This window comes from Martes martes (assembly GCF_963455335.1).
Source record: "Martes martes genome assembly, chromosome: 2".
In the NCBI taxonomy this organism is placed as follows: domain Eukaryota; kingdom Metazoa; phylum Chordata; class Mammalia; order Carnivora; family Mustelidae; genus Martes; species Martes martes.
Window position 1 is genome coordinate 117,695,780 of NC_137889.1, and position 15,250 is coordinate 117,711,029.

At 37.6% G+C, this 15,250-nt stretch overlaps 1 protein-coding gene across 2 annotated transcripts in view; it reads right to left on the reverse strand.

Annotated features, from left to right (window-relative positions):
- The window catches only part of PDE5A (phosphodiesterase 5A), a 150,480-nt gene that overhangs the window by 62,549 nt on the left and 72,681 nt on the right, over window positions 1-15,250 (reverse strand). For both annotated transcript variants that reach the window (XM_080796099.1, XM_080796100.1), the window contains exons 8-9: window positions 6,729-6,837; window positions 5,728-5,815 (exon numbers count right to left, since the gene is read on the reverse strand). In XM_080796099.1, coding sequence (XP_080652225.1) covers window positions 5,728-5,815; window positions 6,729-6,837 — 197 coding nt within the window. The remainder of the gene's footprint in view (window positions 1-5,727; window positions 5,816-6,728; window positions 6,838-15,250) is intronic.

A 15,250-nucleotide genomic window follows, 5' to 3' on the forward strand; every position in this document is an offset into this window, starting at 1 on the left:
TTCTTTCTTGGAAGTACAGAAAATCAGCCAATGGCACCTTAGAAACAATGATCTATCATATACAATTATACTAATATATACATATGTACCAGACTTGGGTCTGCGTTTACACGTCTATTGTATTCCATCAACCAATTTTATGGAATTTCTGCATTTCATCAAAATGTATTACCTTTTTGGTATATTGTATTACCTAACATCTTTTAAAATTTCTTCTGTATCTATAGTTACATTTCCTTTCTCATTCTCACTTGTGTAGTTCTCTTATTATCCTCATTACCTGTGTTGCTGGTTTATTATTATTGTGTTCTCTATTACCTCTTTTTTTCACTATCCCTTCCCACTTCATAAATTTATCATTTCTGCTTTTCTCTGCTTTCAATTTATTTATTTATGGGGAGCAGCACAGAAGGTGAGAAAGAGAGGTGCTATTTTTCCAATTACTTCAGTTGAATGGTTAATTCAAATTTTATTATTTCTTAATTCAGAAATGGCTGGTTTGTGTTGCATGTGTGTATCATCAATACTTGTAAGTTTCCGATGGATATCTGACAGAAGTTTGTATTTGCAAATTATGAACTATAAATATAAATCTATAGTTGCTAATTAAATCCACTTCATTTTTTATATTAATTTATTCTAATGTTCCCTTGTACTTTAACCCTCTATGGGATGCATACCAAAGGCTCCCACCACAATGACTACCAGTTTGTCCCTTTCTCCCTGTTTTTAATAGCTTTGGCTTTGTATATCAATGATATTAGTTTATTAGAAGCATTTATGACAATTATACTTTCTTGGTGGATTCTAACTTTAATCAATGCAAAGCATCCCTTTACAGGATGTTTTTACCTTAAATTCGACTTTCTCTGATACTGTCATTGCTATCCGAATTTTGCCCATCTTATGTAAAATGTGCTCTTATGAATGGTATATATCTCATATCTTCCAGAAATTCCCTCATTGTTTCTAGTGCAGTAAAGGTAAGTTTCTGTTCTCTAACGCTGTGAAGTTCTTACTATTTTGTCAATCAATTCTTGAAAGTATAATTCTTTTTAAAATTATTATTATCATTTTTAAGATTTTTATTTATTAATCTGACAGAGAGAGAGATCAATAGTAGGCAGAGAGACAGGCAGAGAGAGAGGGGAAGCAGGCTCCCCACCGAGCAGAAAGCCCGATGTGGGACTCGACCCCAAAACCCTAAGATCATGACCTGAGTCGGAGGCAGAGGCTTAACCCACTGAGCCACACATGCGTCCCTTTAAAATTATTTTTTAATTTGAATTCAATTAATTAACATACAGTGTATTACTGATTTCAGAGGTAGAGGTCAGTGATTCATCAGTCTTATATAATATGCAGTGCTTGTGACATCACATGGCCTCCTTAATGTCCATCACCCAGCTGTCCCATCCCCCTACCTCCCTCCCCTCCAGCAACCCTCAGTTTGTTTCCTAGAGTTTGAGAGTCTCTTATGGTTTATATTTATTTTTATATTATATATTTGAACTTTTATAATTTTAATCTTATTTCCTTAGTTTTATTTTTTATTTTCTCATTTTCTTCCAATTATTATTGCCCCTACAGTCTTATTGCCTGGAGCTTACTATAACTAAGCATAATTTACAATTCTCTGGGGGGAAAAAAGCAGATACTTTAAGCATTATAAGCAATGTGCTTATAATGGATGATACTGCACAGTTTAATTATACTTGCATTAGGAATATCCTAACAAATATTTTTATAAACAAATAAGCAGTTAGTGATATTGCCAAATGGCAACATTTATTATGAAAAATAATGTGAAGTAGCGTCAAATTTAAACATATAATTTTAGAATATTTATCTGTGGCTTAGACTCAAATTGCAACACATAGATGAGCAGAGAATTAGGATAGTACTCAGTTTAGAACATACATTCAGTAGGAAATACAGCTGACCCGTGAACAACATGGATTAGGACTGTGAGGGCTCACTTATATGTGGATTTTTGGAATAAATATAATACAGTACTGTAAATGTGGGTTTTTTTTTTATAAACACAGTATAGTACTATAAATGTATTTTCTCTTCCTTATGATTTTCTTAGTAACATTTTCTTTTCTCTAGCTTACTTTCTTGTAAGAAAACAATATGTAATATATATATAACATAGAAAATAAGTGTTAATCAATTGTTTCTGTTACTGGGAAGATTTCCAGTCAATAGTAGGCTACTAGTAGTTAGGTTTTGGAGGATTTAAAAGTCATACATGGATTTTTGGGCACCTGGGTGGCTCAGTGGGTTGAGCCTCTGCCTTCGGCTCGGGTCATGGTCTCAGGGTCCTGGGATCAAGCCCCGCATCGGGCTCTCTGCTCGGAGGGGAGCCTGCTTCCCCCCCACCCCCCGCCTGCCTCTCTGCCTGCTAGTGATTTCTTTCTCCGTCAAAAAAATAAATAAAATCTTAAAAAAAAAAAGCCATACATGGATTTTAGACTGCATGGTGGGGTGTCAGTGCTCCTAGCCCCACATTGTTCAAGAGTCCACTGTACATATTTCTCATGCTTTACTGTGACAAAGCACTATAATTTTTGTTTTACTTTTTCATTAACAAAGAGATGAATATGTAAGTTATTTAAAGTGGAGACGTTCTCAGCATTTTTTTTTTTTTTTTTGGATGGGAATGGGACTAATTTCTTCAAAAACTGTCCTGAAATTGGCATGGAAAATTGGAGTAAGAATTTCTGGTAAATATGATTTGGGGAAAAAGGCATATTTAGCCTAATAAATAGGGGAAATAATTGGTTAAAATAAATGAATGTTGAATGAGGAAAATATTTCCTTAATAGCACTGGAAGCAAAACTCTGGAAACACTGTATTAGCCAGAGAGCACTAAGAAAACATTTGATGAAACAATACCTCGGGGAATACAACAGGCCCCATACTGGTCTAATGTCTATAATTTCATCTAAATGTCAGTAATGGAAAAATAGGAGGGGGAAGTAAGATTACAAAAAACACATGGGCCTGTCTGCCTTTCTGCATGTAGCTCTATGGGGATTCTCTATTAGAATTACATAATAGAGGAATCTGGCCTGCGCTATGCAAGAAAAATTATCTACAGCCATGACATTTTCCATGCTGCATCTGTGGGCACAAAATACAGGCAAGAACTCAAATTTTCTGTTTTGTCACACTTTTGAAAGAGCAGGGAGCACTGGAGCTGTTTCTTCCTGTACTTGGAATCAACTTGAACACCCACCCAAACCCCCATTTTTTCCTTTCTTAATAGGGAGTTTTTCCTCTCCGAAAATAACATTTGCTTACTTTTGACTCTGTTATCAAGTAGGGTAACACGAAATGCAGGCTGAGTCTGATTACTTCAATGGGGTTTTTTGTTTTTTTTTATGTTTTTTGCTCACTTGAAGGAAACATGACAGGATCATAGCATATGAATTTTGAGAGGAGCTGAAAGGTTATTTGGTTCAACTCCGCAGAGGTGAGTCATGTGCTGATAATGTTGTAAATGGTTAAGGGAAGAGTAGAGCCAAATGGACACCCTGAGTCTGCTCCCACCTGGGGCTGTGTGCACTTCACTGACCCAGCTCGCATTTACGTCAAATGCTGACGAAGGCTAATATGTAACTTCCTCCAATGACTCCCCATTCCCCATTATTATTCCAAAGAGATGCTGCTGTGGAAAAGCAAAGATGTGACCGGATGTGGTAAGGGGCCACTCAGTCCTCCTTATGAAAACTTACAAGGGAATAATGCATCCCTTCTGGAATTTCACTTCACATTTTGAAAGGTCAGAGGCAGCTTTGTAGTAAGTCTTCATGCTTATAGCAAAAAGCAATAAAAATATATATTTATAAGGTATATTTCTAATGTAGTTTTCACCTTGCAATAAAATCTTATAGGAAATAAAATCTTATAATACAACGTTTCCTACAGTTTCCTTATTGCTTATGTTAGCAAACTGGTGGGTGATAATCTTGATAAGAAAAGCCCCACACTGCACACTCGTCAGCCTTTACTTTTCTCTCTCAGAGCTGTGAAGAGTGCAGGGGACCAAACAGCCCAGCAGCCCAGCCAAGAGTTGCCAGTCTGGTTTCTGAGAGACTTGATGACACAGTTCACTAGAAGACCATGGCTGACGACTGAACCATCTCTCTGGGTCAGAGTCACAGTCACTAAGTTCACAAGGATGCTCTCTAACACCAGAATATTCATGTGGAGCATGAAACAGATCTGTCCTGGGGAACAGGAGCACGTGCACCTGCAATCCCACGGCCTCAAGCCCAGCTCAAACAATTGTCAAAGCAATCGATGTATTTCCGAGTATATGAATAATACATTCTCCTCCTAGGAGTTAAGCTACCTTGGGAAAAAATAATCAGAACAATGGAAGTCAGATTTGGGATGCTCAGTGGCAGACGCCACTGAACTCTCACATGAAGGACGTACACCAACAAAGGGGCTGGAAATCATTGAGCACGACAACCTGCTACACCAGCTGTCCCCTGGTATTCTGACCACGCGGTCAGAATACTCTACCCACGCCAATACAACTTACTACATCTGTCTCCGATCGAGGGGCAAAGATTCCCTGACCCCCGGACAGAACCTCAATAGGTACTTTCAATACTTGTCTTTTTTTTTTTTTTTCTAGTTTCATTAATAATAGCCCCTACCCCTGCCTTTCTGACTGATAGCCCTCCTTCAATAAAATTACAGTTAAGTCTTGCAACCTGGAAACCACTGAGACTTTTTAAGGTAAATTTATATTTCTAAGCCTCACTTCATTAGGGTTTCTAGTTAAAAGTTTGGCCTTTAGGGCACTTGGGTGGCTCAGTTGGTTGAACGACTGCCTTCGGCTCAGGTCATGATCCTGGAGTTCCGGGATCCAGTCCGCATCGGGCTTCCGGCTCCATGGGGAGTCTGCTTCTCCCTCTGACCTTTTCCCCTCTCATGTTCTCTCTCACTCTCTCTCAAATAAATAAATAAAATCTTCAAAAAAAAAAAAAAGTTTGGCCTTTAGAAGGTCCTCCTGTTTCCTCTATTTCCAAGTTCTCGGGAAAATGTTAACAGTTCAGACTACTTGCACATGTCAGTCATGCATGACTAGCATATAAAACCTCAAAATTTCTGTACTACTCTTAATATAACCTGCAACGCCAAGAAGCAAACATGTCAATAATAGGTAACATCATTTCATATTTTTCAGAGGATGCATTCTTCCAACATCCCTAAGTAGGCATTTTTCTATTACCTTAATATAAGAATGTAAGCTCCCTGAGAGTGGGGATTTCCACTTTGCTCACCAATTTATTCCAAATCACTAGAACACTGGAGTGCTCAATAAATGTTTTTGAACAAATGAATACAATCTAAAATGTGAACCCCATATTAAAAAAAATCAGAAGCAAGAAATGAGACTCTCTAAATCAGTTCACATTATCAACTTGATGTCTCTCACTCCACAAACTATCAACACATTCTTCAACAAAAATCTCAACAAAAATTGAAAAGTATTATAATAATTACTAAAATACATTATAATTAAGATATTTAAGAATGTCTGCTAACATTTATCAACATAAAATTACTTCAAAATTCTTTTATTATTCCAATTTTTTTCCACACATTTTATTCCTCAAAATTACACTTGAAGGAAAGTGTCTGGGAACACATTTTTTTTTTTCTTTAGTAAGTGCAGATTAGAGGGTAGTAAAAGGCTTTACCTATCACTTTATTCTTCTTTCCATTTTTTATAGGTGTACAAAGCAAACTTCTAATGCACTGCTGGTTTATATTTCCTGTGTTTTCATTCTAAACAAAAACAAAAATAAAACAAAGCAGGTATAAATTATGAAGAGACTGTTTTGCCCAATCGTGCTATATAAACTAGATCAGACATCTGAAACCCCTAACCTATTCATTTATCTTTTATTAGCTGTAGATAACATCAGAGTACAGAAAATGTATAAATTATAACGAAGTTCATGTAAATGCAATATGCAGCAATTAGTCTTTACATTATTAAGAGTAATAAATATCCTATATTTCTTTTTTTTTTTTTTTTTTTCATTCCAAACTTTCCAAGCAGCCTTTGATAATATACAGCAAAATACTAACACAAGTATTTACTATGCCGGTGTAGCAGAGGTCTCAATAACTTAAGACAGGCAGAATCCATAAAGCACTACACTACCTCGGATGCTACATGCTACACACTTGTCTTTCTTTAGGACTGCCACTGTTTCTATTGCCCATACTGCAGAAGTTCTAAAGGGGTCTTCTAGATACTCAAATAACAAAATCAAGGCAGCTGCCTTAAAGTGCAATGCTTTTCCAGAGATGAGAGAAAAGACTAGAATTCAAAGTTTTCAATGCCTGAGAAACGGACTTTTGTAGCTTTGCTGTCAAAGAAAACATACTCATTTCTCCACAGAGCTACTCACCGTAGTAGATTACCAGGTCTATAAGTAAGAGCCATATGGAACTTAATTTTTGAGGATAAACTCAAGAACTCCAGCAACACTATGTAAGGAATGTCATTGACATTAAGTAGGTAATAATGAAATTGAGCTATTTTATTTTCCTTCATCAGATCAGGGAAAGCACTGCTCACTCTGAAATATAGCCAGTTCTCGGGCCAGGCCTTTAGCTGAAGAGTCCCTAGAAGTACAGATCTGATGGGAAAACAGTGTTCAAGCTCCAAGTTTAAAATTGGTTTACTTACTGTCCAGGGAAATCTTTTGTCCTTACTGACATCTGGGATATTAAGTGGTTCCATAGTATTTTTGACATACTGAGCATACATGTAATTGATTCTGTTTGCATCACGTTCCCTGTGGAAAAAACAGATATGAGTTCTTCCTGTGCAGTGAAAAAACAGGGGCAAAACAAAGTTTAAATAAATTATAATATTAGATCCACACTAGCCTTAAATCATAGGTTAAAGTGTGTCTCTTCATTGGAAAATGCACTTTCAATGTGATGATTTACAACTTTGTAGTTACTATAATTGAAATGCTTCGAAAAGACAAAGGCCCACAATTCCTCAGCCATCTAAAACAAATTTTAAAATGCCATTAAGTAATGCTACCACTCCTGTTAATGGGCATGTTGATTTTTATGCCGTTTATGTAAAATCTGTAGGAGGTTTTTTTTTTCGTGTCTTCTTTTTTCATCAGATTATAGAATGACTAAGATCTAGTGCCTGTTTGACTTCCTCAGTTATTTACTTTATCCATCACAATAGTCGTTTACACATTTCAAACCAAGGGGAAAATCAAGCATGCCTAGAAGAATTTTATTAAACTTTTTTCTGCTTTGAGATAATTTATGATACTTTTTAAAATAAAAAATGTATCTTCTTCAAAAAATTTTCCTGAGGTTACAATTTTTCCCCCAGTTATTTCCCTGTTTCTTGCTTAAAAGGCTGAATATTAAAAATTAACTGGATGTTAGAGGGTACATAAGCAATGCCAGGGCTGCAGCTGGGAAAACAAGATAGACCATGTTTTTACATCAGGAAACTCTGTATGTTCCCAGCAATGGGGATGAATTGGGCAAAGAGTGTCAGGTTGTGGAAATTTACTCAAATGATAAGGATATGCCTATCTTAACTATAATATCACTAACTGAAGAAATAGGAGAGTCTAATATTGAGAGATATTTCAGAATAAAATACATGCTTCTCGAAGTTCCAATATTCTCCCTATCTTCCATCTTCCTTCCCAACCCCTGCACCTCCAACTTGACCACACTGCCTCTTGGGACGGCTCTCTTGAGCACTAGTGAGTCCACCAAGACTCCTGAAGGCGGTGGCCTCATTCCTGACCAAGATACTTTAGCCTTTCCTTTCTTTGCAGTACATTTTAGTTTAAGTGTAATTTGGTCAAAATGGGTGAAATTTGACCCCACGTCCAGTACCGTACATAAGTGAAAAAGAATAAAGAGCAAATGACAATAGTCACATAGGAGTACATAAATGCCAGCAGGGACATTTACTGAGATGACAATGATGATCCAGGAAGGCATGCGGACTGTCCAACATTTCAGACCTAGGACCTGACTCTTCTTTCACTCATTAATTGGGTGGAATCTAAAACAATTTTGAAAACTATTCATAGATAGCTAAAGTCTCAGGAAAAGAAAATAAGAAGCTTAATAAAGATAAGAAAAATGGAATGGTGGTTACAGGGAGAAAGAAGTACACTGGAGAAGATACCCTTGTCTGAATCTTTTTGAAAATAACAACACTGTTAATGACTTTTATTATTCTTATCACCATCATTATGTTCACAGTGGGAAGGAACCAGATGAAACCCAAAATAGTTAAGGGACTTGCCAGAGATCCTAAAATCAGACCCACAGGCATTAACACAGAGAAGGAGAAGTAATTTTAATTACCTTTAAATTAATAGAAATTGAATTTTTTTTAATTTCCTGCAAATGTTCAGTTTTCTTAATGGTGACTTTAATGAAAAATAAGTATTAAGATTTATTAAGTTATGTGATACCATTTTGCTTCTTACTCTCTAAGAAATGCTGGTGAATTCTGAGTCCCCGCACTCAACGCAGACTGAGCACCTGCTCCACGAGAGGCACCCTTGGTGTCACATGGGAGACAAGATTATGCAGGCCAGTAGCTGTCACAAGGAGCTTACAACCTGGCAGAGGTCATGACACAGCACAGACAATCCGTTCAGCTGCCCATCCTGTTTGGGTAGAGTCCAGTGCTGAGGATGCCAGCTGTCCCTCCATAACTCTCCTCCGTTCGTCTTTATCTGGACACACGGCCACCCAGAACAAACACTGTACTACCCAGAACAAACACTGTGCTGCCCAGCCACCATACTGGAAGTTCTAGTCAATAGATGTAGGAAGACAAAAAAAAAAAAAAAAAAAATAGATGTAGGAAGACATATGACGGCTTCTAGAAACCTCATGTACGAGAAAGCTGTTGCATGCTCTCTGCCTTTTCTTTCACTGCCCACCCCCCGCCCCCCACTCCCCTTTAAAAGATGGCTGCGACGAGAGGACTGCATCCCTGACAAGGAAGGCAAGTGCCATACCTTAGAGACACGGAGTAGAAAGCCCCAAAGTGCCTGAGGGCCTGAGGCTTTGGGGAGCTCAGCTACAGCACCCGAGCTGCTGACCTCTGGGCTTTTCGAGGAGAGAGTAATTAAACTGCATTCTGGCTTAAGCTACTTCTGTTTGGGGGCTTTTATGATTTGCAGTCAAGCCTAATCCTCGCTAATGCAATTGGCAAAATGCAAGCACCACACATGTGGAGCAGATCAACAGCTAACACCTACATGGAGTGGATTAGGGAAGAGGAAGCATTAGAGAAATGTGTAAAAGGTGGGATAAGATTTAAGGATGTGGAGAAACACATCAGGGATGAAAGGGAGGGTGTTCCAGCAGGAAAAAAACAAAACAAAACCAAAAAACCCCTCAGCATAAAACACATCTTTGAAATGCAAGAGTTCTATCTATGGGTATTTGGGAAACACGAAATAGCGTGTTAGGAATAAAGTGATGGTTTCAGGGTGAAGATATTAGCCTGGGCAGACAGTGGATTATTCTGAAAGAGCAATGCAAAGAATATGGAACTCCTTCTTTAACTAACAGGACTATTATGGAGCCATATCTTGAAAGAAGTTGCTGTGGTCAGTGTCGAAGTTGTTACTGCTTATGTTCTCCTCTAGGATTTTGATGGATTCCTGCCTCATGTTGAGGTCTTTTATCCATTTTGAGTTTATCTTTGTGTATGGTGAAAGAGAATGGTCGAGTTTCATTCTTCTACACATAGCTGTTCAATTTTCCTAGCACCGTTTATTGAAAAGACTGTCATTTTTCCAATGTATATTTTTTCCTGCTTTGTTGAAAATTATTTGACCATAGAGTTGAGGGTCCATATCTGTGCTCTCTACTCTGTTCCACTGGTCTATGTGTCTGTTTTTGTGCTAGTACCATGCTGTCTTGGTGATCACAGCTTTGTAGTAAAGTTTGAAATCAGGCAACGTGATGCCCCCAGTTTTGTTTTTCTTTTTCAACATTTCCTTAGCAATTCGGGGTCTCTTCTGGTTCCACACAAATTTTAGGATTGCTTGTTCCAGCTCTTTGAAAAATGCCAGTGGAATTTTGATCGGGGTGGCATTGATAGTATAGACTGCTCTAGGCAGTATAGCCATTTTAACAATGTTTATTTATTCTTCCAATCCATGAGCATGAAATGGTCTTCCATCTTTTGGTGTCTTCTTCAATTTCTTTCATGAGTGTTCTGTAGTTCCTGGAGTATAGATCCTTTACCTCTTTGGTTAGGTTTATTCCCAGGTATCTTATGGTTCTTGGTGCTATAGTAAATGGAATCAATTCTCTCATTTCCCTTTCTATATTTTCATTGTTAGTGTATAAGAAAGCAACTGATTTCTGTACATTAATTTTGTATCCTGCCACATTACTGAATTGCTGTATGAGTTCTAGTAGTTTGGGGGTGGGGTTTTTTGGGTTTTCCATATAAAGTATCATGTCATCTGGGAAGAGAGAGAGTTTGACTTCTTCATTGCCAATTTGAATACCTTTCAAGATATGTCTCCAAAGGCAAAGGAAACAAAAGCAAAAATGAACTTTTGGGACTTTGGCAAGATCAAAAGCTTCTGCACAGCAAAGGAAACAGTCAACAAAACAAAGAGGCAACCCATGGAATGGGAGAAGATATTCGCAAATGACACTAGAGACAAAGGTCTGATATCCAAGATCTATAAAGAACTCCTCAAACTCAACACACACAAAACAGATAATTACATTAAAAAATGGGCAGAAGATATGAACAGACACTTCTCCAAAGAAGACATACAAATAGCTAACAGACACATGAAAAAATGTTCATCATCATTAACCATCAAGGAGATTCAAATCAAAACCACACTGAGATACCACCTTACACCAGTTAAAGTGGCCAAAATTAACAAGTCAGGAAACAACAAGTGTTGGAGAGGATGTGGAGAAATTTGCATTCCCCCTGTTGGTGGGAATGCAAGTTGGTGCAGCCACTTTGGAAAACAGTGGGGAGATTCCTTAAGAAATTAAAAATAGAGCTACCCTATGACCCTGTAATTGCACTACTAGGTATTTACCCCAAAGATACAGATGTAGTGAAAAGAAGGGCCAATGTTCATAGCAGCAACAGCCACAGTCACCATACTGTGGAAAGAACCAAGATGTCCTTCAACGGACGAATGGATAAAGGAGATATGGTCCATATATACAATGGAGTATTATGCCTCCATCAGAAAGGATGAATACCCAAATTTTGTATCAACATGGATGGGACTGGAGGAGATTATGTTGAATGAAATAAGTCAAGCAGAGAGAGTCAAGTATCATATGGTTTCACTTATTTGTGGAGCATAAGCAATAACACGGAGGACATTGGGAGATGGAGAGAAGTGAGATGGGGGAAATCGGAGGGGGAGATGAACCATGAGAGACTGGACTCTGAGAAACAAACTGAGGGTTTTGGAGGGGATGGTGGTGGGGGATTGGGTGAGCTTGGTGGTGGGTATTAAGGAGGGCACATATTGCATGGAGTACTGGGTGTGGTGCATAAATAATGAATCTTGGAACACTGAAAATAAAAATAAAATAAAATGGAGAAAAAACAAAACAAAACAAAACAGGAGTATTATGGTGGCCTTAAACAAATGCCTCTCAGAGCTCCAACTATAGGAAGCATCTCTGATGGGTGTCTCTAGCTACTGAGCTCTATCTAGATCCCAGGACCCTGATGAAGACCACACCTCCCACAGCTGCTTCCAGATGAAGACTGAGCCCAGTGGGAATATGAAGGCAGGTCCAATTCTGGGAGACCTGGGACTCTTCTGACAGGAGACCAGCCAGAGGTCTCCCCAGAAGTCTTGCCAAACTTTCCTCACAACTGCCCAGCTGTCCAGGATGTGTCTACAAAACACTCCTTCCTTCTTCACCCACCTCCACACTCTCTATTGAAGTATAGTTGACACACGATGTTAACTTTGGTTTCAGGTGTACAACACAGGATTTAGCTACTCTGTATGTTGTGCTGTGCTCACAAGTGTAGCTACCATCTGTCCCCATACAGTGCTGTTACAATACGACTATATTTCCTACACTGCATGTTTCATTCGCATGACTTATTCATTCCGTAACTGCAAGCCTGTGTCTCCCACTTCCCTTCACCTCTTTTACCCATTCCTCTGCTCCCCTTCTTTTCCCTCTTTTTCACTCTAGGTCAGACTTGTGTGGGGGTCCACGGGTCTCCTAGCTCTGTCTCCTTTTATCCTTACAGGGGATTTCCCCTAATAAATTTCTTGCACATTTAATCCAGTCTTGGCATTTTTTCTTGGAGGACTTGGGCTAATTTTGATATCTAAAGCTTTTTGCACAGTGGCTATCAATGGAATGTACATGAGTATATCCTTGGAGAGACAGGACATGGAGCTGGGGCTCACTGAGAAATTTTTGTGCTTTAGAACTAAATGGGAATCATTGCACGTTATGTAAGCCAAAGACAGAAAAGTACATTAGAGACATGGTAATAGCAGCCCATACTGACTTAATACTTACTATGCGCCAAAAATTTTCTGAAGCATTTTGTGTGCATTATCTCATCTAGTCCTTACTAGAATCCTGCTATCAGTATCCCCATTTTACAGATGAAGAAATTGAGGCTTTAAGAGGTTAACTCATTTACAAAATGCCCCACGGCTAGTAGATGGTGGAACTTAAATTTCAATCAGCCTGACTTTAGAGTCTACACTGTTTTTCTACTCAGTATGCACAGTTGTTTTTAATACTACTTTTTACAGTGTTACTAGTATATATATTCCAAGAAGGCTTAAAGAATTAATTCTATGCAATTGTCATTTTATTATAAAGATGTGCATTTATAAATTAACATCAAGTTAACTGACATGGAATTACAGCACTAAAATATCATTTTTTTCTTCTAATTGGGTGGCTCTTATGAATAGAGGCACAGAAACTCCACAACGTCCCGCCATCTGGAAATGGGCTAGATGCCCTTCTGAAATTTGTAGGCAACCCAAGTCCCAAAACCTTCCTGTGCTTTATCTCACTGACGATATGATTCTGATAATTATGTATAATGTTCACCCTGAATATTTATTTTTTAGTTTTACGCTTAACATTGCAAGTCCGTCCTCAATGTGTTATTTTAATTTATAAAGGATAATTAGTGGGTTGGTTGGACAAATACCAAATGAGCAATGCTTTTCAACTGAAATGGCTGCTCTACAAGAATGATTTGCTTACTGCTGACATCATAGAATTGCCTAGCATTTCATCTCATGGGAGAGTGTTTGGATTGGCAAAGTGTTTAAGAGCAAGCATCGAAGTGCTCGCTTCGGCAGCACATATACTAAAAAAAAAGAGAGTAAGCATCGAAGAGTCCTGAATTCTAGCAATAATTTCAGCAAGGTGATAAAGAGTCTGCTGGTGAAGTGTCACTATCAGTTCGGTCCTTTGTCAAAATGCTGAAGGCACCACACATCATTTTTAATTCAGAGGTTTGGCAACATTAGGCCTAATATCTCATTTTTATTAAAATAATAAAATATATTTATATCACTTAAAAACTTTTTATTGTATTATTAGTATAGAGGCTAACTTTAAAGGGCGCCTGGGTTGCTCTGTTGGTAAAGGTCTGCCTTCAGTTCAGGTCATGACCCCAGGGTCTTGGGATCCAGCCCTGCATCAGGCTCCTTGCTCAGGGAAGTCTGCTTCTCCATCTCCCTCTCTGCTGCTCTCCCTGCTTGTGCTCTCTTTCCCTCTCAAATAAATAAATAATAAAATCTTTAAAAAATTTTTTTAAAAGAAATAAAATGTTTAGCTGATATATGGCATTAGTGAATACTTTTCAATACTGTAAAATTAGTTAATGGATCAGTTAAAATGATCCATTAAATTACTCTCTTTTAAGGTAATCACACTGACCTATATATCCTTTATAAAAACATCTTTATACTAAGTGTGTCTTGGAATGATTTAAAAAAATGGAAAAATACCTTTTGTTTTGTCTGCAGAGAGGGAACACAGTATTCATCAGAAATAAATCGAGTAAGACTACACTTTTTTAAAATGCATATTTACCAGTAGAGGTCACTATCACACCAAATGGGCTTGTTCAGCTACCTTTAGAAATTAGAGGACCAGGCTGAATTGGTAATAAAATCAAAATGCCAGTACATAAAATGTAATTATGTAGACTTATGCCGCAGTACAAATATTCAAAGGTAAATGTAGATAACTCATCATTTTATACTTTTTCTTGATCTTACTTTTTAAATTCAACTATAACATATGGTGTTATCTTAGTTTCAGGTGTACAATATGATACAATTCCATATGCTTCTCAGTGCTCATCAAGATAAGTGCATTCCTAATCCCCTTTATCTATGTCACCCATCCCCTAATCATCTTCCCTCTGGCAACCACCAATTTATTCTCCATATTTAAGGATCTGTTTTCTGGTTTGTCTGTTTGTTTGTTCATTTGTTTCTTAAATTCCATATATGGTCATTTTATATCATTTATGTCATGTGTTATTTTCATATTATTTATAGGCTATAGCATTCCAGCATTTTGTCATACCTATGGATATATGTAAATTAATTATTAAATATTAATTTACATTAAATATACATGTTTATATTTATATATGTAGCAATTCATTACGCAATCTGAAAAGTGAAAGAATCAAATATTTATATGTGTCTTATAAAACATTTCTCATAAAAAGCAACAAAAATTTTATAGCATCATAAATCAAAATTATATTAATGTTCTTAGGAATAAGAAACTTCATCACTGATTTAGGCAGGAGATACCAGCCTTTAAAAGGGATACACACATAATCACCAAGACATGGACTTACTATCACATATTCAGAAAGGACTCAATACTAGCTAAAGAACTGAATGTCCAATATGCCAGAAAATACAATGGCACAGAGGGGCTTAGGAAAAAATACACATGGAAATGGGATACTTGTCATAACCAGCAATGCCAAGAGGGAAGCAGACGTCGGCTATGCAATTGTAACTTTATGAACGAAAAACTCCAGGTAGTAAAAAAAAATCTCTAGAGAAAACATGGTTTATCTACTTTTGACTATGCACCCCAGGCCCAAGTCAGCAAAAAAGTCCTAAGTCAGGTGTACCATGAGTTAAATGAATTCCCCTTCTGCCCCCA